This window comes from Trachymyrmex cornetzi, unplaced genomic scaffold (assembly GCF_001594075.2).
Source record: "Trachymyrmex cornetzi isolate Tcor2-1 unplaced genomic scaffold, Tcor1.1 scaffold147, whole genome shotgun sequence".
Taxonomy (NCBI): Eukaryota; Metazoa; Arthropoda; class Insecta; order Hymenoptera; family Formicidae; genus Trachymyrmex; species Trachymyrmex cornetzi.
In genome coordinates this window covers 1,798,888-1,825,959 of record NW_017296059.1, presented here as the reverse complement: position 1 = coordinate 1,825,959, position 27,072 = coordinate 1,798,888, and the positions used below count along the sequence as shown (strand labels likewise).

Below are 27,072 nucleotides of genomic sequence, written 5' to 3'. Positions count from 1 at the left end.
TTTTGGAATACCAGTAAAATACCGATAGTTATAATAGTAACCAAAAAAGACTGTGAGTAAACTGTTGTCTTATCAATGCACGCAATTACACGAGATAACATATGTATTTGATATGACTCACTTCAAGTTTCACGGTCTAAAGAGAGACCTTGTTTTATGACAATACTTGGGACTTTATTCATACGTGAATATATCATTATATATGAATGCAGAAAGACAAGCACTTTTTATTGCTGGAAGTGAAATCGTGTTCCCGGGGTGAGTTCTACATGAAATTAATTATCTCAGTTCTCTTATATCCATCATCTGGCGCGATTATTTTATTTAATGTGTTCCACGTCGCATTATGATCTTAATTGTATCTCTTCTAATAAATTAGAAAGTAGAACATGGCACAACTGGGAGATCTAGTTTTCTGTATTATCAGACACTGAACTCAGCATCAAGCTATATCAGTTTCATCCAAATTTTCATTTTACCTGCGGAAGAAAACCGATCAGGGAAGATGGGTCGTCGCTGCCATCGAAGTTCGATTCTGTTGGCCTTTTGACTTTCATTATCACAAGCACTCGAAAATTCACTCAAAACGCAAGTTTTAACTAATTTAATTAGGAAGATAAAAACACAGTCGTCAATTGAAAAAACGCCAAATAAACTAATTCCGTTGCCAATTCCGATGGGCGATAACCGTCAGACGTTCATCAACCTTCGAGTATCGTATATTCTTCTCGATCAGCAAAAATAATTCGATACACAAGCGAAAAACAACCGCCACGAAAGAAGACGGTTTTCTCTCTCTTCGTTTCGACGTATCACGCACAATAAGATCGGCGAGGCAGAGTCACGTTCCAGCGTTAAACGCGGAATACTAAACGAAGCTCTTCAGGCGACAGTTAAATAAACTCATGGTGTAATAAGATAAGAGGTCTATTCACGTTGCTTGCACTTTTTACACTCAGCTTAATCTTCGCTTTCTCTCTTTTCAACACCCAAATATATATCTATCTTATTTTAGCTCAAATATTTTTGGGGATTTCTCTCTCAAGCAATGCAAATAGACCTAAGGTTCCCGCGGATGCGCAAATTTAGGAGATCGAATTTGGACTAAAATTTGATTGGCTGTTCGATGCTGCTGCTATTATACGCAGAGAAGTACATTTGGGTCCAAATTTGATTGATTGTTTCCAGCGCTATCGCCATTATGCGCAATGTTTCACCTTATCTTATTATATCATAGATAAACCAATAAAGCCGGCAATTAGGGATATCGTTTCGCATGAGGATGGTAAGATCACATGATAATTTATTATCGCAAATAATAATAAAACTTCATGCATACATTAGAAGTAGATATTATTTTTAAAAAACCACACATGCAAAGCGAATGCTTTGAAACAGGACGTATTATCTCTTTCTTCCATTTCTATTTTTCCTGTAAAGGGTCTATTTGTATAACTGCAGTGTTAAGATGTTTTAATTCTGTTGACTCTAATAAGTGATTAGAAACTAATAATGAACGAACCGGGTCTGCGACACGTAAATTTTATTTATAATTGTGTAATTGTTACAATTCATTTATTAACAAACTCTTTCAAGATTAAAATGTATGTTTTTACTACACGTGTGAAAAAAGATTCACGTAATTAATTATTTAATTAAAAGGGAGGAAAAGTATTATGATTATTTTAGTAATTAGTAATACTTAGATAAGGAAAGTACATATGTATGTAAATTACATTAAAATAATATTAATTACGAGCAAAATAAAAAATTATTTACGAAGAAGCGATTGTATCAAGAAACATTCCATATAGTATAAATAATTAGCAATACGTCTATCAAATTATCATTCTAAGATAACATTCTATTATCATGTGAATTTGTATCTTGTTATATGAATGATCTGCTAATATGATGATATGATATTTTCACGTTATAATAACGTCATCAAGAATGTCATTTTATATTTCAGCAACTCCTGCAGTATAAATATCGCGTATACACAAATAGAGAGAAAAGTAAAGAATGATATAGTGTGGCGGTAATCTATCATTAGCAAACGAATCTATACATTCGGATGCATTTACTTTCACGTCAACAGATACGGTATAATTGTACGTTTATCTTCTAATAATATTAGATAACATTTACCTAGACGAAGATACATTAAAGAAATAATTTTAACGATAATAATTTTAAAAGTCAAGAAGAAATTTCTTACTCCATATCTATAATTACTTTAAATTAACAACACACCATTAGTTTAGTAAGAAAATAGCATTACATCAACATTATCTTAAAAAATATTAGGTACGTCTCTTAGCAAAAATAATTAAAAGTCTGATAAAGAAAAAAAAAGTTTTAACAAAGTAACGTTTTGATAAGTATTTCCTTGAAAGTCATATCTTTTTCAGTTAAGCATACTTAGATAGCTGTAAATATTATTTAAAGTTTTTTAAGAATTTACGTTTACTTAAAGTATAATAGAGTGTACAAAAATTGTATTGAAGTACAAAAGTATCTTCAATACTCTCAATTTATTTATATTTATTTATATATTTAATTTATTAATAAGTTCCATGGTTTGTATACACGGAAAGAATGATTTTGCTGAAGTATCTAAAAATTTAGCTATAGATATAGATTTAAAAATAATTTTATTGAACTATTAAAATAATTATATAGAACGCTTAAATTGGTTGCTAGACTGTAAAAACTTTTTGCAACATTGCTCATCATGCTTGAGTTTCCTGCATAATTATTTAATATTTTAATGATCCAAAAAATTATTTTTAAACCTGTGTGTGTGTGTGTGTATCTACTTAAAATTTAAATATTTCAGCAAAATTGTTTTTTTCGCAGATATTCAATATTCCATTGAGTCTAGTAATAAGAACTTGACATATTTCACATGCACTAATGTTAACAAACAAGACATTATTCTAAATACATTAGATAGAAATAATAAATTTGAAAATATAAGCATCTACTTTTATAATCTCTTATACTCTTCCTTCTTATTATCTTATACGAGAAGACATACACATGTACGAACATGAGTTTTTGCCTGTTAACGAACTGAAAATCACAATGTCAACAAAAATGATATATTTAAGATCTCGAAATGGCGCCTAGGAACCTCGATATGTGGAAACGCGTCAGTGAAACTCACGTGCTTCCCGCGTCACGAGGAAGCAATTGTTAACAATTGTCGCGCATTGTGTGAGTCGAGAAAAACGAGTTCTCCCAACTCATGGTGAGACCATTCGCGGGACTGTAAGGAACTTGGTTTCAGTTGTGCCTTATCGCGAGCACGGAACAGATACGGCCGATCCGTGAATGCAACTCTTACGAAATTTTTCGTGTGGAGAAGAGAGCGGCTGCGCTTTCGTATGTGTCTCTGAAATAGAGAACGCTCTTGCGTTTGCTTCGTGGGAGAGATAAATCGTGCGTGAAAGAACTCGCGTGGATAAAGTGAAGGTGCGAAGTACGACGTAAATTGGGAGATATGAAGTTTCAAAAAAAGAAATGATATTACGAGTTTATGTAGAATTGAATGAATATCTATTTTTCATGAATGATTTTATTAGATTCTTCTTCATGACGGAGTAAGAATACTAAATGTTAATTCTACGATACATTTCACATGTGCATACATAAAAAACGTGACTACACTTCTAACTTGATATAAAAAGTAATTTAAAAAATATTGAAAATAAAATTATTTCAAAAACTATTATAGAAATCAAAGCCTTAAATGGTCTAGCTGGATCTTAATGCTTATATGATTCTTATGTGAATTTACATATCACGTATGTAATTCTTAGAAACGTGCGCCAAAATGATTTTTCGATCTTGAAATGCTAACTCTACTAAACTACTGCAGTAATATCACGAGTTAAATTGATTAGCAATTTAATAAATTTTTTATGCTTATTCGCATCTTCGAAACGATTTTAATAATGTTGAATGACATATTAAAATATGTAAATAATTAATTCTTATTGCGGAAAATATTACCTCGGCCGAAAGTGATCGAACCCGGATCTCTTGCATTTCGTGCGCGCGAAATTATTTTATTTTATTAGATCATCAAAATAAGTACATAACTTAAGCATGCTGAGTAATGCTATAAAAAGTTTTGACATTTTATAACCAGTTTGTGAGCAGCCTATATAATTACTACTTGGTGATACAACAAAATTATTTTTAGATACATATATGCAAACAAAATTAATTTTCAGATGTATATCCTGCTAAATTCTTAAATATTTCAGCAAAATAATTCTTTCTATACATAATAATAAGATTTTATTCGGACCGACAAGAATTAAACACTAAGTAGAAGCATATTCCTCGGCTTGAATATGCTTATACTTAGTGTTTTTCTCTCTCTCTCTCTCTCTCTATGTACAGTTATAATAAAATAAGAATATAGTTACAGTTATAATTTAGAAGATTTTATTCATTTCTTCGCTAATTGTAAAGCACATAAAGTATTTATAATTGTCAATAAAATTTATAGAACATTTATATAAATATCGAATAATTCGAATAAATTATAAAAATTGAGTTTTTAAAATTCATGAAATATTTTAATTTTGTAATTTTTCATCAATCACTATGGATTCTTGAACTCGGCTAATATTGATATCGGAAGGGGATATTTTCAACGAGTGCTATTCAGTATCAAAGGTCACGGGAAATCGATAAAAACTGAATATGTATGTGAATAATATCATTCAAAATAGGCGTATACACTTAATTATCGGGAACAGAAATGTTTTCTGCATTTAGTTTTATTCGTGTATGCGATGCTTTTACTATTCAAAAAATATCTATGCGTTCTAAAAATTAAATATATAATAATCTAAGAATAATCTAGATGTATTAAATTTAAATATTTTTTTACATATAAATTCTACGAAACATGTAGCTGTAACTTCAAAGAATTTCTAACTTTCTAATTTTACGGAATAAATATCCGTATTAAGTCTTATATACTTTTTGTGAATTATTTAAAAAAAGACAAAAAATCTTTTGCATTTTAATTAAATATATATATATATTATTAATTAAATAAAAGATTTTACATAAATATATGAATGAAATTATATAATATGATTATCTATAGATTGTTACAATCTAAAGATAAAAGCGATATCATTATTCTCCAAATTAATTGAAAATTAAATTAAATTAATTATTTGCGGTTCTTACAAACGAGGATCAAATATCCTCAATCCAATATAAGCGCCGAATTTTGATTATTTGAAGAAATTCAGTTTAAGACAGGAAAATACCTATTAAATTAAATACAAGAGTTACATTTATTTGACAGAAATTGCGAATATTACAAACAAAATTTCCAGAGAACACTTCCGTATAATAAATTTCAATTCAATTGAAATAACAATATCCTCCTGGGCACATTCTTGTTTGTGCGACAATGCTAATCGCTTTGGAATGATTCTGTGTACCCCACGCTATGTCGGATTATTGGTATCGATTGTATATCGACATACGTAATATCATATCATATCGCAAAAAGCGCGAATAACAGTCGATTAAAGTGCGTATTCCCAGTCGCATCAAAATACTTCGTTGTTAAAAGGATCATCATTCTCGCGCGAAGAGAGAAACTCGTCCGAGGAAAAAGTTTTTTTGTTGCGTTTTTATTGAAGATCACTTTCTCGTCTTTCGAGCTGTTGAACGAAAATTATTCAACGAAAGAAATGATGGTCTCGTCTAGTATGAGTTTACTGGCGGTCGGAATAGCTTCTGGAATTTTTCTTTACATCAGCCTTCGATCGAGGTAAGTGCTAAAAATATTTTAAAGATTGATTCCCTAATATTTTGTCCTATATTAAGTACTTCTTGAAATTTTTTACCTACATATGTTTGATATTGTTCTTAATATTTTCTCGAGAGAAAGATAAGTTATTAAAACAAGCTGACACACAAAGAAATACATTTTTAAATCCTCTAATCTTTCGAATTCTACAGTTGAATCTAGAGATTATTAAAGATGTATTACATATATTTTTTAATAAAATGAAAAATTATGAAAAAATTACAGAATTTTCTATATTATATTGGAAAGTAATACTAAAAATTTGGTAGCTATTTGGGGAACCTGGATTGAAAATTATTTCAATAAGAAGTTGACATGTTTTAAAAAAATAATTAAGATAAAATGGAAAAACTTTATTTAAACTATAAAATTGTATTGTGAAATATAAATTTATTGATGTGATGTGTTGAAATATAACTTTAATAATAATAATTTTATTACTGTTTCATATATGTATGTAACATTCAATTTTATACAGAAAGTATTATATAAATTTCGAATTCCAATCACTTTTGTAGAAAAAAAGTATATACCTGTGGATACATCCTTAAACTTTTAGATTATTAAATTTTCCTGAAACTCAAATATTCTATGTAGATTGAAGTCGAAAATTATAAATATTAAATATGCAAGTTACTGAATTTTGAAAATCCTTGAATTTTTATCAGAGAGAGAGAGTATTATCAAATCTATTATCTTAAATTCTGAAATGTCAAGAAGTTTAGACATCTATCTAATTTTCGACATTTTAGAAAGTTTAAAATCTTTCTATAAATCAAAAATAATTTTTTCAGTGCAATACAAACCGTATAGTTCTTTCATATATTAATTATTTTTATACTAAGCATTTTTGAGCAGTGATGTAATCAGTGGCAATGATGTAATCTGAAAATTCCTTTATCAATAATAGAATTCATATTTATCGTGATCGTATCAATACCTAAGTTAATTTTTATGATCCTCTAGAAAAACCTATATACTATTGCGATAATCTCGCCGACGTCATTGATTATCGCATCAAACAATTACACAGTTGCATTAAGAGAAAAATGTTTTGCATTTGTAACTATAATTATATATTACTATAATTATGATTATTACTGTTATAATAATAATAACAGTAACTATGTATATAGTTCTAGCAACAAATGTATATAGTTGGCAACCTAAAATGACTATAATTATAATTATTATAGCCATAAAATAGTTGAAATTATCATAAAAATGATTCAAGTGACTATAATTTTATAGTTATATTTTGACAACCATAATTTTTATGGTTATAATAATTATAATTATAGTCATTTTAGGTTGCCAACTATATACATTTGTTGCTTGAACTATATACATAGTTACTATTATTATAGCAGTAATAATCATAATTATAGTAATATGTAATTATCACTGGAATGGACATCGAGGAAAATTCTTGGCCGCAATTGATCAGCCGCCATTTTAATTGGGACGATATTTGAGCGAATCAGAAGCGTTCGCGCGTGCGTTGCGATCAATGTATGGAAATCTATATGGACATGAATGGTAAATAAACAAAAATAATGTCACTTCAATTATTTTTACCTATGAAATGAAAGGCCCTTTTTACTTCTCTGCCTACAGGCACACAGCACTTCATGTTGATGCTTTGTAAACATTTACAAAAATAATGTCACTTCAATTATTTTTACCTATGAAATGAAAGGCCCTTTTTACTTCTCTGCACACAGCACTTCATGTTGATGCTTTGTAAACATCGCAGTCACGCGATTTTATAATCCTTTAAATATAATCTCACACACGATAATTTTGCTGACATATGCGTCTTATTTCGTCGCAAGAGAATGGCCCCGATTCTAACACAGAGTCGATACAGCCGCTTATGCGGTGAGTAACAAAAAAACAATATACACAGAATACGAAAGTCTAAAAGAGTAACCATAGACATATAAGATAGACCTAGCATCTATAGTAATATGCTGGGTTTGGCAGAACGGTGCGAGAGGCAAAATATCGGGGCAACCTGTCCTTCTCTGCATCTTGACATTCTTGACAAAATCAAAATGGCTGACTACGTTAGGATCGTCTGTATTCTTTGTCCATTGTTATAATTGTGTTATTTTGCATCACCCAGTATTCTGACAGACAAGGAGAAAATATCCTGTTACACGTAAATGAAGCATATGTTGTACGTATTGTACGCATACTAACGTCTTACTAAAGAACACTAAACGCAAGTGCGCATGAGCACCTAAAAGCTTCTGATTCGCTCAAATATCGGTCCCAACCAAAATGGCGACTGATCAATTGCGACCACGATTTTCTATACTTCATAGCGGAGATGCTCATTCCAGTGTATATTTAGTTCAATGGTAGTTATAGTGACAAATACCAAACATTTTTCTCTCAGTGTGTGTTTACGATGATTTTTTACATCTATTTATTAATTGCGTTTTCTGCATTTAAAACATAGAAGAACAAATATCACTCTGTTTGGTACAGCAGATTTTCAAATATAATCTATATTTTTAACCTCAGTGAATGGTTTTATCAGTAAATCGCATATCGGTAAAGATAAACGTTGAAGTTTGACAATACTTGACTACCACTTCGAAACTTGGAATTGTTCGTGGCGCAACAAAAGCAAGAACGATTTGTTTCGGCGATTTAAAATTGTAGCAGGTTTATTAATTCACAAAGCAGATCGATACCTATCACTTGCTGGTTCTAACAATAAGATAACGAGATAGCATTGTGTCGCCTACAACCCGGATTAAAAATTGATTTCACCTCTCAGCGTATCAATGCTTATAATAGAAGCAATACTGTAAAATCATGTAAAGATTCGTAGATTGTATCGTATATATACAAACTATTTTCGTAGTCTTGTCAGATTTGTCGATATTCTTTTATATCTGGAAGAATCTTGTTATTTCGGAAAGTGGTATAAATTATTTTTTGATGAGCTCTCTCTCAAAAGTTCAAAAACACACACGTGTACTCAACCGAAATAAATCGCGCTTGCCGGACAAGTTATTTTTCTATGCTGCACAAAATAAGGTTGCGCTTCTTTTAAATTATTCTTAATAAAGGAAAAAGAAAAGAAATACATAATAAAGATTTTATTCTGAATAATTAAGATCGCGCGAGGGATAACGGAGATCGTCGAAATGGAACAAGATAATTTCTCGTAGATAAAATAATATCGCTGTAAAATCATCAAAAAAAGTTATATATGGTCAAATTAAGATCGTAACGGAAATGTCGATGATATTACTAAAGCAATTAATTTCGTCATCAAAAAATCCCAATAATTCAAATTATTTTATTTGCGCTGTGCACACAAATCTTTCATTTAATATTTCAACTAATACGCGGAAAGAACAATTTTGCTAAAGTATCTAAAAATTTAATTAGATATAGATTTAAATAAAAAAACAATAAGAATCAAAGCGAATCAGAGTATAGCGTGGTTAGCAATGCGCAAAGAATAGTATAAAAACTTTTACTGATTTATTTTTAGCAAAATCATTCTTCCTGTGTATAAAATTTTTCATTATAATAATGACTTTATTCATTAATAATGTTATCAAAAGTATCTTTGATATATTCAATATCACTCCACTGCCACTATCATTGAGTAATAAAAAGTAATAAAAGTGAAATGATAAAAAGTGTATTTAAAATCACTAAAAACTTATTAAAATCAGATTAACGATGGTCTGCCATAAATTTGATATGAATACAATAAGATGTCGAGAGTGTGTGAAAAGTCAACTAATATTGACAAGCATATTCACATCAAATTTATGGCAGACCATCGTTAATCTGATTTTAATAAGTTTTTAACTAAATAATAACAAAAATATAACTAAATAAAAAAAAATAAATAAATAAGATAAATTTAAAACATAAAAACATCATTCCTCCATGATTAAACCATAATATAACGAATTAATCGATCATTTGTAAATTCAATGCATTTATTTGTTTTTTAATAAAAATCACCTCTAAAATTAATCTTTCATCAAAACTTTTTCCCTCATCAAGAATCAAAAAGTTGTTGCAATAAAAATCATGATTATGCTCAATTCTATATTCCGTAATAACTGAATGTTATGTAGTGTTTTTTTTTATCTCTATCAGATACTTTCAGTTATTTAATAAAATCGTTTTTTCCGCGTAAATTTTAGATTGCTTTGAAATAACGCTTCGCCATTCAATGATTTACCTTTCTTATATCTTTAATTTCACATTTATACCCTGCGTGCAGACTTTTCCTTCCGCGACGCAAATCCAGCATACGCGATTACGCCGGCAAGAATGTTCCGTGCAATGCTCCCGAACGGATCGCGTGAATAATAATCGGCGTGGTCCCGCGACCTCACAGACGAGCCGGTTTAGGATCGCGGTACCACCGGAAGCGCCCACGGCGCGGTGATGCGTGCGACGAGACGTATATCGACGACATATCGATACACGCTGAAGAAGAGAAGGGAAAGAGGGATCGTCATTAAGAATGCACGTGGCGGGCCACGGGGCGTGGAGTACGTCAATGGTAAAACGTCGGGCGTTGCACAATGTACGTATCGAGCCGTGTTGAACAATAGACGCAACGGCGCGTAGGGGAACCGGAAGCACGTACAGGAACGCCAAACACCCAGGTATCCGCGCGCACTAACGACGCTCTCTTCATTGTCGGGATATTCGCTGTCGCGGGTAGTCGGTCTCGCCCGGTGCGAACGCTCGCTCGAACGCGAACCGATATCTCCGAAGGTGTCGAGGATCTCCTCGGACGATTCTCGTCTTTTCCGTGCAGAAATTGATCGCACTTTCCGATGTGCATTGATTGCCAAAGTTTTCCAATTACTCGAAATTGATTTTCCAAGGAATCATATTGCTGTCGCATTGTGATCTACCGCAAGGATAAAAGCATAAATCGTTGGAGTGTTTTTGGCGTTACATCGCCTTTTGAGATCTCCTGTTCTACATACTTCGAAGTAATTCTCCGTAAAGTCCGCTTTGTCTGTTATAAGAGCGACAACGTAAGGAACAGAGACTTCAATGCACATTTGACGTCACTAGACGAGGCTGATAGAGTTGCTATTCAATGCTGGAAATTAATTTGCATTGAAGTTGAAAGTCTGAACTATTTTCTATTTTAAGAGCGATAACTTTCAATTAAAATGGAAGATTCATTTTGTGATAGAATCGCTAACATACTAACAAACAAATTTGCAAGTTAAAAAAAATCAATAGTTTAACGCAACAAACATCTTTTCTTGATATATTGGTGTCGCTATAAAGAAGACAGCATGATAGTGTAAAAAATTAATATTAAACAACCTAAAAAAAAAAAATAAAATTAAGTGAAAAGTAAGACAAATAAACAAAAAGTAAGATACGCTCATAAAATATAAAATAGAAAATCAAGAAAGAGAAACGAAGATACATTATTCGACAGTTTCAATTGAGAAAGAAAAAAAGACCAAACAGGCCATTCTTGCCATCCTTATTTTTATCCAATGAGAATAGCGCGAGGCGTTCGCGTTGATATTCATTACGAGACCGGGCTGAAGCTGAACGACCGATGAAACATTTCTTTCTGAGGATCTTCTGCGGGAGAAAGCGAGAGAAACGGTAAGTGCGAACAGTGACTCTGCGCGGCTCAATAATTACTGCATACTTGCAAAACTACTCTAACGAGGTGATGTTAGATCCTTATTAAATTATACTAGATCGCGTAAACGGAGGCGGTGCTTTCTTACAAAGATAACTCATGGATAAATTGCTTCCCATCGTACACCTCATGTTCCACGTTTAAAACACATTTTCTCACGAAAAGAAAAAATTTTCGTCTATTTATTTGGTAAAGAAAAAAAACATGATAGACACTAATTGAATTAACATAATTGAACAGCGTTTAATTAAAAGGATCCAAAATCTAGAAAATTTATAATAAAACGCAATTTTATATTTTCTAAATATAATTTTTTGTTTCAAAATAATTAATATCAGATTTACATATCTAATCAAATTTATATTTTTACACAATTAAGATGACATTTTATTTATGTATTTATAAGTTGCAAATATAATTTTTCTTCACGATTTCTTCTTTCCTTACACGGCTTATTTAAGACGTTTAACACGGGCATCTTTATTTTTAACTATCCTCAGAAATTGAATATTATATCATTATATAAAACATCAAGGGAGAGTCGATTATAAAAACATAGATGTAGGATTTGTTGAGTAATGAATATGGTGATGCTCACTCAGACGGAAAAGGCATTTATTATATAATAAGAAACAGTTATAGAAGCGAGAGCAATTACACGATAGATGATGTAATCACATTACAGCGGCGCGCATTAGACTTATGCATCGTCTATCTTTTATGTACAAATGAATAAATGTTCAAAGGGAAAGACTATTCTTTTTGTTGTTCATTAAAATTGATGAATTCTGTAAAAGTGGACCAACTCTGTTAGTAGGGAGAGAAAGAAAAAGAGGGAGAGAAGAAAGAGAAAGAAATGTATAATAGATAACTTTCTGAAATTATTTAGAAATTCAAAAGATTAAAAAAATTTTTAGCGTTTAGTAGCATATTATTATTCAGATTTAATTTATAACGCATATATAAAAATAAGAAAAATGTTTGGAAATATCTACCTCGAATATAATATAAATGTTTACATCCATAAAAGAATTAATCATATGTATTCTATTCACTTTTATTAATTGTAATTTTTATATTCGACAGGTACAATCCATTCAATGAATAATTATATTTGTCACTTATTATCATCGTATTTTTAAACAGAAAAAGAACTTCGTTCTCTTTAATACGATAAAAAAATTAAAATTAAACATATGAAACGAAACAAATATAAATCTCATTTACATTTATGTATATTAAATCTCATAAAAAAATAAAGAACTACAATAATATGACTATCTATAATACGGCTATCCTAATTATTAATCATCTCGAAATTATATAAATTGACACGAATAAATATTCGTGTCATAACTCCATATTATATCATCGTGTTCTCATTAGAATTGATGAGTTAATATTCGCATGAGAAGAAAAATAAGAACTTGCAATCCTGGTATCATTGAACATTTTAGCGATCGCCAAAATTCAGTGAAAGTTTCTATCAATCACAGCAACTCTTGCATGGGTCACCAACTAAAGAAAGAAAGAAAGAGAGAGGAAGAGAGATGGAAAGAGAAAAAGAAAGAGTGCAAGAGAAAGGAATACATCATCACGAGAATGTAACGAAGACGGAGGCTCCTACCATCGCACATAACAGCATGATATTGAGTTTCCCTGGCTACCAACGGTTCACTGTCACTTTCGAACCGACAGTCCGGTACGAGGATACGATCGCGCCGGTTCTGCGGCGTGAGTGGTCCACGGAAATGTCATGCCGAGTGAATTAATATATATTGCGGTTTGACCGCGGGCCAAATTCGTATTGTCATCAATATAATCAAAGGCGTGAGTTAAATTAAAACTCTGTCAAAATCTTGAGATTAGAGTCTTCTTGCCTTCTCCATTAAGAACTAGAAAAGAGCCCTTCATGCTGTCTAGTCTAGATTACTGAAACAGTCCGATCAAACAGCGAACCAGAATGTGATAGCAGCATCGGAGAAGTCGCAAGTTAGAAAGAAGAAAATTTAAGAAAAGAGAGAGGAAGACAAAGGAAAAGAGAAGCAGAAAAGCCACTTGGCGGAGATTATCTGGAGGAATGCAGACAGTAAGGATAGCTTACACAGTGAAAGGAAAGACGTAACAAAGGATCCGAATACAGGAATTACTTAAAGAAATTGAAGACGCAGCGTTAGAATTTTCGCAGAATCAAAACATCATAGTAATTCTAACTGCATGTTAAAAATAAAAAAAGGATTGATTGAGTCAAAAGAGAGGAAGAAGATCGTAGGGATCGAATTGCGAGGATTGTCCAAGCCTACCGATGAAAAACAAGAGCTAATATTTTGTGAAAACGTTAGAAAAGCAATAGAAGAAAGAAGAAGCTAATCAAGAGGTTCACCTGAAAAAGAAGAAGCATAAGGAATAAGAAGAGGAAGAAAAGGAGAAGCTCGAATAAGTTTCAAGTATATAAATTTGGTTGATCTGAGCACATGATAGAGACAGAATTAACTGAAAAGAAAGAGATTAAGAAGTTTAAGTGACAAGAAATTACTTACAAGAAACAATTGAACAGAGAGAATTTAATTCATCGGGAATACGTCTCCTCAAGATTAATTGCACCAGTTAAACAGAACAGAATCTACAGTGAAAAGTAAAACGGAATCCAGAAAAAAAGCGAAAAGAAAGAAGAGGTAAACGAAAAGAGTCTAATTGAAAATATTTCCTAGAGAAATCAAAGTGTGAAACTACGCGAACATGTTCAATTGCGCGTGAATACGTGAGGCAGAAGTAAAACGAGAAAGAAATAGCAATTCAGCGTAATAAACTGAGGAAAAAAAAACAGAAAATTATTAACTAAACTCTTGGGGCGCAAAGATTTAAGATCTTAAAACTTAAACAAATTTCTCAAATAAAAAATTAGTTTCGTGTATAATTTTTACGCTGGTACATTAACTTCTTACGTAAAATTAAGTACATAATTTTTCTCATAAAGTGTGTACTTGTAAAAAGTGTGGAAGCTCAATTGTGATAGCGTGATGTGTGCAACGTTACATAAAACTACGTAACTGCCGTCGATCGCGTGGTGGAAAGCCGCGATCGCGTAACCGGCGTTTAGATTGGAGCGCGTTCAGCACGAAATACAATTCTCGTTGCACGGGATCGGGATAGCGGATGCGGAATTGCGGGAGGATGCCGGAACGTGGAATGGATGAACCAAGGAAGTCGACAGGGAAATCGAAGATCATCGTAGCCAGATGCGGAATCGCCGAATCACCGTGTCCAACGTCGTAAATAAGAGATTAGGGACGAAGGAACTTTCGCGTATTAACTTAATTTGCGAAGTTTATGCATCGTGGTATCTGGGTGGTCCTAATTTTCCAAGAAATCAGCGGAGGTCGATCGAACGCTAGCTAGAAATATTCGACTGAAATAATTGACAATTAACTAATATTTTTCTTTCGGACTGATTTAATTAATATCCTATGATTAAAAAATAAACGGAGAAATATTTAGAGAAAGATCAACGTTGATATGGATTAACTGTCATTAACTGTAAATTTTTTTCATCTAATTGATAGTGCCACGTGATTTAAAAAGCGACGATAATTATCTACTCAAAAGTCAGAGTGGAGTATGCGACTACAATTGACTTAATTATATAATTTCACGATCTCTTTTCCATGATTCACATTGTGCCAAGTATTGCAGTCCTTTTCTAGAAAACTAGGAAAAAAAGACGTAATTTTTAATTAGAAGACAAAGCGTCATCTTCATTCTTTTATAAAGAAAACTTCCTCGTATTTTCCACTCAGCAACATGTTGATTTACGTCTCCACCCTGATCTCGACACTATTAATTGAGAGTGATAAAGTTGTGCCCGGTCAGGAAAGGTATAATATGGCAACTTTTATGGTCCTGTTCTTGCTAATTACCATCGAAGTCGTGGTGGTGAAGGTGGTTACCTCCGACATGGAACGGGATGAATATAATTACTCAATAAACGCGGCCGCGGTGTTCTTCGATCACGAAGATTAGACACGCGCGGCCATCAGCCAAATTAGGAATATCTGATATTTAAATTATTTCAATTATTTTTTATTCGGAAAGTGACACAAGCCATTGAAACAGTTTCGTTAACGCTAACGTTTTCATGACATAAAAAGATACATTCTTCAGAACCCACGTATTTATATAAAACTTCCGCATATTTATATGAAAAATTACTTAATTATTTTAAAAACACAATTGTAGGAAAAAAAAGAGAAAGTAATATCGCATGTTTCAGACAATCAAATCGGAATGATGTTAGGCAGATCCCACTTAACTTCTTGACTGGGATAACCAGTATTGCGTGTTATAAAGTAGAAAGAAATAACAGCGTCGATTTATGACATGCGTGTTTGACTTTTGCCACTTTCCAAATAAATATAAACTGTTAATTAAGTGCGCGCAATGACCGAGAAAAAATAACTAGAAATGCGCGCTATTGTAGCATAAAATCGTATCCATGCTATACCTATTTATAAATACTTTCTATTACATTCTCCTTCATATCTACTATTGGCTCGCGCCAATTACAGGTTTCGATAATGTGGGATCTCATGTAGTAATATCGATATGCAGAGTGCCTTAGAAATGTCACGGACTTTTTCTCCAACAATATAGACTAAATCCTTCTTAAATAAACAAAAATTATAGATCGCTGCTAAACTAAAATTTTTATTACTGGAGTTGTAATTAACAAACAAAAAATTATATTTTTTTATTATAACTCAAACGAACATTATTTCTGAAATTATTTTGTTTTAATTTAGAACACAATTCCAAATTATTCAGTGCTGGAAAGTATATGAATGAAATAATATGCTATGCAATTTTAAAAGAACTTTTAATTCAAGCAAAAATTAAAAAGATTCCTATACAATCTAATTAATAATAGATTATTTAAATACCAAATAATATTCGATTTGATTAAAAAAAAAAACTAAAAGCGTCCCAGTCAAACAGGAAATTCAATTCAAAAATTTTAAAAATTAATAATTTTTGCCAGGCAATTATAGTCTCGAAAAAAAAACTTTCGTCTCTTATTCGTTTTTACGGGACACTTTGTACATTAAATATGCATTGTGTTAATAGGCATGAATATACAATAAGCGCGTTTATTTGGTACCGTTACTACGTTGTAAATATGTAACAACTGTGTCCCAGAATACGTGGTTCCAGTAGATTGTTGCGGCTTCGTGATATAATAAATTCGAACAGTTTTATCAGACGTTTTATATACGCTTATTCTTTGATTATTATTTTATCATATTGGATGTAAACGTTAACTTTAAATAACATCTTCTATAAATACTCACACGAAAAAAATTCGTATCAGTGTAAATACGTTCATAAATAAATTTAATCAGTGCAAATTCGCAGAACTGATCAGACGGTTTGTTGAATTGTCATTTCGAAAAACATCTATGTTGGATTATTATTCCGCTGTGTATAAATAAGGAAAATATTTTGGCTGTAACTTATGCTATAAATATCCAAATAAATGTATTGTTCATCTTATACATTCCTTGTTTTGAGTAAATCCTTAATTTATCTTTCAATATTTTATAGTTGGGATATATTTTAGAAAGCGAAATTAAGTATTAAAATATATTGATCAATATATTAATATAATATTGTCGTATTTTATTTAAGGAAAATTCCATATCAATTTATTTCAAAAAGCAAAGGCTACATCTCTCAATATGCATGCTTCACTTTCGATGCATAAAACAACGTTATTTTAATTTAAAATGCTTTTTACGAATTACGTATTTACTTTTCAGCATAACAATGTAAAATTAACTCGAAAAATATTGGTTTAAAACAGAATTGATTTTTATATAAGCTTATTCTTTCATTATTATTTTATTTTATATTGGATGTGAACTTTAAATATCATCCTCTATAAATACTCGTATGAAATATGTTCGTATCAGCGTAAATACGTAATTTATAAATAAATTTTATCAATGATTTGCAAAACTGATTAGACGGTTTGCTGAATCGTCATTTCAAAAGACGTCTATATTATTATTATTCCACAGTATAAAAATTAAGGAAGATATTTTGGCTATAACTTATGCAATAAATATGTAAATATTTTTTATTCTCCAATTAACATAATAATGTTTAATAATATTTAATTAATCAAAAAATTAATTGAAGATCTAAAATTAATAATTAATTAACTTGAACAATGTGTGAATCTCGTGGCTTGTTTCGAGCTTATAATTAGAATAACTTAAATTAATATAATTAACATAAAAAATATAAATACTAAATAATATTCTAAACAAACGTTTCTTACAAAGCCTTCTTCAGTGTTAAAACGCAGCAATACAATATTAAATTAACAAACCGAGTAAATAACAAATACAAATGAAATTTAAAAAATCATCAGTGAAATATCAAAGAATTCAAACGTCGGAAAATATTATGACAGATTACAATTAAATAAGAAAATTTAAAATACTTCAGTCAGCAGTGGATTACATTGTGTCCCTCGATAAAATAGTTTTGCCAAATTCCTCGGTTGACATCGAGAATCTAGTTCGTTCCATTAATAATTAATACAATTAATAATGTGTGTCAGCGATCAATGCACATATACGCGTGATTACATAGTAATTACCATCATTATTTGCGCGACCCCCTCGATATTTGCATCCTGATTTATGAAGGAAAAAATTTAGGAAGAATTCGAAGGCGAAGGAAACGAAACGAGTGGTCCTCGACAGACGTTGCGCCTGTTGTTTGGCATCGTTTCTTATCGACCGTGGCGTGCGTTGCAGTGATTGCGGCGCCCGGTCCTGTAGGAAGGCCTGTTCGCGTTGGGACACATCCGACAATGCCTGGCACTGCATATTCTGCCATCAACAAAGGTTTTTGCAATAACACGTATTCATATTCCTTACCATATTATTTATTTTCGAATTGCATCCTCCATTCGTTCGATAAACGAACCATCTAATTTTTCTCGAGGCCTCTTTAGAGTCTCTATCATTAAGCTTAACGTTAAGTCTAGCCTATAGCATTAAAAAATTTTCCAAGTCAATTATCGTAAATAATGTTTCCGTCATCAATAAAAGTTTTTTATTAATAAAATTGTTTTAAACAAAAGTTGCATTTGAAAGGACTGACTTATCGTTTCGTAATTTTGCAGATCGTGGTTGAAGAGGAATGATAACTGGTTCGATAATTTCGGTGGCATGGCGAATGAGGAGGAACTGCATAGCGTCTTTAGCATCGCCAAATCGCGCCTTTATGTTGCAGGTAACGCAGCGACATTTTTATGACGTTACATCGAGTCAAAATATTTCTGAGCCTTACAACAAGGCAACGGTGCAATGGGAGGCGTATCACAAGTGTTCCGGAACGTCCGGCGTATGCTTTCTTTTTCTTTGCGACTTTGCATGAGCCGTTCTATACCCGATCGGGGAACGTCCGTCCTTGTTCCGAGGTATTATAGAAAAGTCGCGTAACGGAGGGAGACCTGAACAGTAAGAACGGTTCGAAAAACCTCTCACGGTGATGCTCATTGTTCGGTGCGCGCTGCGTGATCCACCACGTGAATCGTATCAACGCGCTCGATCGAGAAAGAGCGCGAGCGATCTAACGGAGTGATGTACGGTCCGGGATTTAGAAAGCGACTTTTCTTCGTCCCGCGACGGACGGGTTGTACGATTTGAGACGACGCGATGACGGTGACAACGCAAAGTTTCAAGTGGTTCCGCAATGCCGAGGAATGAGTGTGTATATATGCGAAATGTGACATTCGAATTAAACGCGGAAGAAACATGGTTCCATAACTGTGTGACGGTTCGTGATTACAATCTTGACAATTTATATACTCAGCATTATCGCAAATCGAAGTATACGTATAGGTATACAATCAGTAAGATCATTCCTTTAAGATATTTAGACTTGATTCTAATTTTGAATAAGAAAGCGATGAATAGTATAGAATAGAATATAATTTGCTTCGAGTATTAAGGTATATTTTTATATGGAAAAAACAACTCTCTGCTTCAAGTATCTAAAAATTTAGCTAAGTACAATCTGAAAATAATTTTATCGGACTATCACAATAATTGTGAAAAACGTTCAAGCTGATTGTTAGAATATCAAAATTTTTTGCTGTATTGTTCGTCATTTGAGTGATATATAATTATTTTGATGGTTCAAACAAATTATTTTCAGACTTCTAGCTAAATTTTTAGATATTTCAGTAGAATCTTTCTTTTCAAGTATAAAGGATACTTTAAATTTTGTTTCCCAGGAAATGCAGCTGCAATTTCCAACGTGGAGCAGATTCAGGAGGATCGGGAAGAGAGACGCATGGTGTACGCGATCCAAAATTTTGTCGAAAAGATAATCGATGGTCTCGTTGAGAACATAGACGATACGCCAATCGATCGACTCTACGAGGACCTCGAGTGTAAGTGAATTATTGCATGTAATTGCAACACATATCACTGCGGCGTAATAATAATATTAGCGCCGAGACACTACCGTGTCTCCTAAAATTGTAATCGAAATTTTAATTAACGTACATTATTCCAGACGACAGATTTCTGGAGGAACATCGTCCACCATTGATCGCCGCTCTCATTCGATTGACTACCTGTTTGAAAGCGTCCCTTACGAGTAAGTATCGTTTTGCAACTTAATTCTATTCAATTTAATCAATATTCCTTTGTAGCGTTTTCGACTGCAGTGAGTTTGGATCGATTCATTTGGAAGTGCCATAAACTCGTCAAATCAGAAACTAGAACTAGTTATTTGCTTCGAAGGTTTCGACATTCGAACCTTCGATACTTTGATCTTCAAATCTTCGAAGAATCGAAATTATTAATCTAATAAAGTTAATGGTAACGAATATATTTTCATAAAAATATATTATGAACATATTTTTCATTTTTTTTCTATTTGCACAAGTGTACTTTTCGAAGCTTTGAAGCAGGGATATCATTTCACAAACGCTTATGATGCGCTACATCATATGCGATACAACACACTAAGGCTCATGTCACACTACGCATTGGAGATCGAGGATTACGAATTGAAAATTATAATTCCGAACGAAACGGATTAAAATTAAAATTATCTGACTGCTTGAATTGAAAAATTGAGATTTGTATCTATATAAAATTTTACATACTTTAGCAAAACTATTCTTTCCGTTACTTAAATAGAGAGAGAGAGAGAGAGAGAGAGAAAACAAATTTAACAAAATAAAAATACTAGAACTACAGACTACAATTTTTTCAATAGTTAATATTTAAATATCATTAAACGTGCTAAAAATAATTTTTAATAAGATGCTTTTTAAATAAAAAAGTGTACATATTGAGTGGATTGTTATATACAAATGTTAATCTTATATTTATTATAAGAACTTTTAAAAAATATAACTTGTAAAATATTATTAATGTGTAAAGGCTTATAGAAAAATAGATTAGATAATAACGTTGCGCCTCACATCGCCAACTCAATAATAAAAATTCGACATTGCTCAAAAATATATATATATATTTTGAGAATTTATTGCTTCAGAAAAGAGACAGCAAATTGTACATTAGCGTTCTTCTATTTCATTTCAGCATCCGAAGTTGATCGAAGCGTGACATATACGGACATGGACTTATATCTTAGGACAGGTTCCACCAATGTAAGATTAACTTTAATCTCGGTTTAACTTTCTGTTTTTATATTTTTTAAATTCTTAGCAAGATTAATTTACATTGGTAGAACCGGACCTTAGTGTGTGTTGCGTAACATATCGTCGGCGCTTGCAAGCCAATCTTTTCTACATGTCTATAAAATGACATCCCTGCTTCGAAGGCACCTTAAACTTTGATGGTTTAAAGTTGATTTTGAAGATTCATCTTCCTTTCAAATTTTCAAAGTTGTTAAATGTAATAACTTTATGTGAAACCCAAAGTACGTAGAACATGTAACATCATTTAATTGACCTTTGGTCGACTCAAACCTCTGCAGTCGAAAATACTATTAATTATTCATCTTATTGTTAAAACTTGACAACTTTAAGATCTCGTTCTCTTATTTCTTTTTATTTTATGACTTGTAAGACACAGACTAATCTTCTTAAATCACTCTTGCATTATTATTACGAAAAGAGTACATTTAATTTCACGCAATATCGAGATCTTACAGAACCTGTAAAAGTGTAAATGCATTTCTATGTGCATTTATATTCCGGCTTCGTCGACATAAATTATTGTTTTCGATGTTTCACGCTCACACTGCAAAAAACATTTGGACGGGTCTTACGAAATTTATAAATAAAGGGTGAGTTTATATAGAGTGTTTCTTTTGGAATGTCACTAAGATTTTATAATTGGATAATAATTGCTGCATTATCGTAAATACAGGATGTCTATAAAGTCTGACCCAAGCTCTATTTCGGAAACGATTGTAGATTGTAATGGAAAAATGTTTTATACCAAAGTCGTAGGATATTAAGGGAGACATGATGAAAATATAGATTTGATCTTGAATGACCTCTAGACTAGATCAATGTGACTGATGTTTTTTTAAGTGGAACCTCCCATTTTTTATTGCATATTCTTATAGCTTACCTCGAGAGCTTTTCAAAACACTACAATGAAGGTTTTTTTAATTAGTACTTTTCGAGTTACAAGGCTTGAACGTTACAGTATCACTACTGAAGAAATCATTCAAACGCACTATTGATTGTAGATATGGACTGATTTTTGCAGATTGCGAAAAGTTTACTTTCAATGTGCCTTCATATTTTTTCAATTACAAAAAATACAAAACAAGTGTTTAATTAAATAATTTAAAATTCGCGATTTAAGCGACTAAATCATTACTGAATGATTTACATTTAATAAAAATCAATTTGATTTTCAAATTGATCCATATTCAAAGAAAAACGTATAGTGACAGCGATTATACAGATGATTATACAAGTTTTAAAATTAATGTATTGTAAATTAAAATTAATGTAATGTAAATGTAATGTAATGTAAATGTAATGTAAATTAAAATTAATACATAATTGAATAAAGAATATTTTATAATTGCAATAACTATAAAATAGTTTATTCAACTATACATATATGTATATATACATTAATTCTATTATATAAAACTATATAAAACTTGTATAGTTATCACTTATACAGTTGCTATAGCTGTCTTTTTCTCTGATTGTGAGTGCAGTAATTAGCAACTATTCGATTTTATAATATTAGACATATCAATATTAAAATGATATGTTAAAATGACTAGACAAATAAATAATAATGAAAACAAAAAAAGTGATGAAAAAATAAATATTTTATCAATGTTTTTCATGAGTGAAAAACGCTCATTCGGTCAAGGTGCCATTCGGTCAAAGTGCGTAATAATATTTCTTGTGAATTTATACAATTTCCAGTTCAAGCTGTATACCAATTATTTATCGCTCTTGAAATACAATCCTAAACTAAAGCTGGAGTAATCAAATCATGAATTAAAAGCAATTTAATATTGCTGCAAATAAGCATCTTAGAAAGCTGTTAATGATTTGATGCTAGTAAGCACCTTAAAAATTGCAAATAATTTATTACGAAAAATATTATCCCAGCCAGGATTCGAATGGATCTCCTGCATTCCATGCAGGCGTTCTCCCACATAATTATTAAAAAGTCAAAAAATTTCAGACTCCCATTACACAAGAGAAATATAATATTGATCTAAAAATAATTTTTAAAAAGTATATGAAAACAATATGTATTTTAATAATTATTAAAAATTAATTGAAAAATAGGAACCGTCAATATGATTGCATGGTATTTCTTAAGTGTTACTGCTATAAGAATGAAATGCCAATTCGCGGAATCTTGAGATCGACCACCCGGTGTATCTTGCCACGGTGACGTATACCGGTTATTAACTGCCGCTCGCGATAATGCTTTCCCAACGAAGACAATGTGCGCCGCTCCGCTCCACTGGTTGTCGGTCTCCAGGCACTTTTATCATTATACCCGCGTTCGCGACATCTTGACGGCGCATGATTACGTAAAAGACACTACCGGCGCTCATAATTATCGTAGTGTCCTCACTTGAGTCGACCCGAGCAATTTTACCTTCCCACGACGAATCGATTCCGTTAAAATGCGAAAACGGAGACAGCTGTCCATTGCGAAAGTGGGTTATGGATTCATTATCGACGAGCGCCCAAAAATTGGAGGACAATCTTGACGCGAATAGAAAAACGTTCACTAAATATATAAAATATATTTAAATATTAAACAAATTTTTACTTGAAAATTCTCCGATCTTATTAATTCAATATGTTACATGTGTTTTAAACGTAATGAAAGTATATAATCAAATCCATTTTGTTACGTATGACAGTAAGGGATATGTAACACACGAATGTATCGGATCACATTTAACAAGATTGGCGATTTGCGGAAATTTCTTGCATAATGCAGCCAAATGTCACAGTAATTGAGAAAATGATATTTCCTTCCAGTTACTGCTAGCATGATATTTATATACTGATGCTAGCATGATATCTTGATATTTTTTTCTTGCAATTCGTTATTTAAAAACAATCGATGTGATATTGCGTATCTTACATTGCTGAGAAAAAGATTTTATCTTTTACAGTTTAAAAAATTTAAGAAGCTACTATATGTGTACACATAGTTCAGTGAGAACTCGATAGATTGTGCACGTTGTACCGCGACGTGATGTTCTCGTTAAAGCCTGTATTTAAGCTTCACAATTTCGTAAGCAATATTATGTATATTTAATGCAATATTTTTATAAATATCAATAAGAAAATATAATTCTTTCATATATAATATATTGTTTGATACAATTAATTTTGTAAAAATAGGTTAAACGCACAATTTTTTATTTCAAAACGGAATAAATATTTTTGATAAATATAAATCGAATTGTACAAATAATTATTCAATTATCCAGTATATTTTCATCATGTTAATAAATATCTGGCCCGACATAATTTTATATAAAAAAAATTTTATATAGAGATATAAATATTTAATTATATACTAGCTACTAAAAACATTGTTCCACTGCTTTCACGAACCTTCATTCCGGTTTGAAAGGCTTCATATAGTACGTGACTTCGCAAGAAAGACTTCTTCAAAAATCTACCTTGTCGTAAATCGTAAACATACTCCGATAACTCTCACAACCAGTCGCAATGATTATGTTAATATGGAACTGAAGAACAGAAGAATTGCGAATGTCTAAAAAACTAGATCAAGGAGTCATCCATTATTTAACAACAAATTCTTGATAACAAAAGTTGAAACTTCAATCTCGTTCAATGTATGCTCATTTGATCGCATTTTTAAAAACGTACCAATAGATGGCCCACTCTGTAAAAACGTACCAATAGATGGCCCACCCTGTAGTTTCGATTTGAACAAAAAATTCTTTATTATCTTAAAAATAAATTTTGCTATATAATACTATAAGAATTTAATATCAATCAATTAGTTATTATTAAAAATTAACATATTATAAACATTTTCTGAAAAATCTGAAGATTTTTTCTAAATCTTCGCCAGAAAGTTTAGATGATCTCCTTTAAAGTTCCAAGTTAAATGACCTAAGTCGTTTCAACTTTCGCCATTAAGAATTTGTTGTTAAAAGGCAATCAGCAGCTTTCAAATCTACTTTTTGAGTTGTTCGACTCTTCCTTTCTTTATACTAACGTGTCATTACCAGCAACTTGTTGATCACGAGAGCAATCACTAATCAAAATCTATTTATGACTTACAGGATATGTCTAAATAGACTTTCAAAGAAAAATTTTTTTTACCATATTTCAAGATAATATTTGAAGATAAAAAAATATATGTCACAAGTAGTATATTTATAGTAATGACATTATATTTATATTTTAAACCCAAACGAAATTTTCTGAAGGCAGCGAAACTGAATTTTGTTTTTAGGCTATAGGCATAATCTGTCTATACAAAAAACTTTTTTGCTGCAAGATTACATTGGCAAGAAATATTTTCCTATTTATTAATGCCATAAAAATATAGTTTTTATTTGTAAGTTGATTTATAATTTTATATAGATACACACACACAACACATATATGTCGCACTTTATTCATCCTAAATGTTTGTATGTATAACTATAACATAAAAAAAATCATATGACTGTGCTGCTACAAAATGCTGAAACGTAGTAAATAATATTGAATATAATATCTAAAAAAATTGTATTACACTTGCAATTGAAACTGAAAATGTTGTTTGATCCGAAGAAGGTTTTAAGATTGATAAAAAATATGCAAATAATTAAAAAAAGGAATAAATACTTGCTCAGATCCGAATTTAATAGATTATAAAACAAAAAATTCTATCAAGATGTTAATTTTTCAAAATGACTTGTAATGAAAAAGGTTTGATCATTGATTGCATAATAAATGATAGTGTGCAAACGAAAATGCAAACGAATCACAGTAAATCTTGCAATGTAACCTGTTTCTCTGACGTATGAATCATCGCAATTTCTTATTCGAAGGATAGATTTTTGATTAGCCGATTCGCTAGTCGAAGGAAGCTATGAAGGAGAGGACGAATAATTATAATGTTCTTCGAATGATAATCGCCATAAGTTGACGTACCTAACTCGTTTGAAAAATATATAAATAGCACGCTAACAAAGCTGATTACACATCACTTATTCACAAAATGTTTTAATAATTTTATAAAAACTTCCTCATATTTTTACGATGGTAATTACCTAAAAACTTTATCATCTACCTTTGTATTTTTAATAATTTGTAAGAATTATAAATATAGTACGCTGATAAAATTGTTTACACATCCCTTATTATTCACGATTGTCATAAAATGTTTTAGCAATTTTCTAAAAAGTTCTTTGTATTTTTACAATAGTAATTACCTAAAAACTTTATCATGTATCTTTGCATTTTTATTAAAACAGGAGTTTCCAATCAGTTATTATAAGTGCAGGTATATATATTATTGTATTATATAATAAGATTTTATTATAATTTTATTCGTTGCTTCTGGAGCACTGAAGTAAATTTGACAGATAAATCGACAGGAAAGTTTAGTTGGACAAAGTAAAAGTACCCAGGCAAGCGTTCGCGGATAAAAGAAACGAGTTCTTCGTTTCTTCCGCGAATCAAAGTGACATTTATACAAGTTACGATCGACTAATCGTACCGGCAACATGGAATTATGGAATTAAAATTCGCTAATTTCGACTGTCGTAACAAAACTTGTACCGACTCCAATTTGCTTCACGGAGTTGAAGTGGTAAGAGATCGAACGTAATCTCAATCTCGCGTAATTTGAGCGACTTTTGCATCTTGTCACGCACTCTTCTGATTCCACCTAAAAGAAAGTTGAAAAAGACACCGTTCGCATGACTGAACTGCGTATGCACGCGATAACGTGCGTTAGAAGAGACACAACGTGGCGAACGTGAACGAACGGCGATATCTCTTCAACACGTC

At 31.5% G+C, this 27,072-nt stretch overlaps 2 protein-coding genes across 5 annotated transcripts in view; one reads left to right on the top strand and one right to left on the bottom strand.

The window, feature by feature from the left end:
- Positions 1 to 27,072, bottom strand: part of LOC108757738 (uncharacterized MFS-type transporter C09D4.1) — a 71,125-nt gene that overhangs the window by 17,934 nt on the left and 26,119 nt on the right. The window contains exon 1 of one of the 3 annotated variants that reach the window (XM_018502267.1): positions 480 to 816. The exons of 1 other annotated variant lie outside the window; for it this stretch is intronic. In XM_018502267.1, coding sequence (XP_018357769.1) covers positions 480 to 557 — 78 coding nt within the window. In that variant the 5' untranslated portion in view covers positions 558 to 816. Of the gene's footprint in view, positions 1 to 479; positions 817 to 27,072 lie in introns of those variants that run through there. One more of the 3 variants, XM_018502270.1, reaches the window with a different exon arrangement.
- LOC108757736 (uncharacterized) overlaps positions 5,651 to 27,072 on the top strand; it is a 42,689-nt gene continuing 21,267 nt past the window's right edge. Inside the window, exons 1-5 of one of the 2 annotated variants that reach the window (XM_018502255.1) lie at positions 5,651 to 5,815; positions 18,251 to 18,439; positions 18,721 to 18,830; positions 19,837 to 19,995; positions 20,121 to 20,204. In XM_018502255.1, the coding sequence (XP_018357757.1) occupies positions 5,736 to 5,815; positions 18,251 to 18,439; positions 18,721 to 18,830; positions 19,837 to 19,995; positions 20,121 to 20,204 (622 nt within the window). In that variant the 5' untranslated portion in view covers positions 5,651 to 5,735. The remainder of the gene's footprint in view (positions 5,816 to 18,250; positions 18,440 to 18,720; positions 18,831 to 19,836; positions 19,996 to 20,120; positions 20,205 to 27,072) is intronic. The other variant, XM_018502256.1, reaches the window with a different exon arrangement.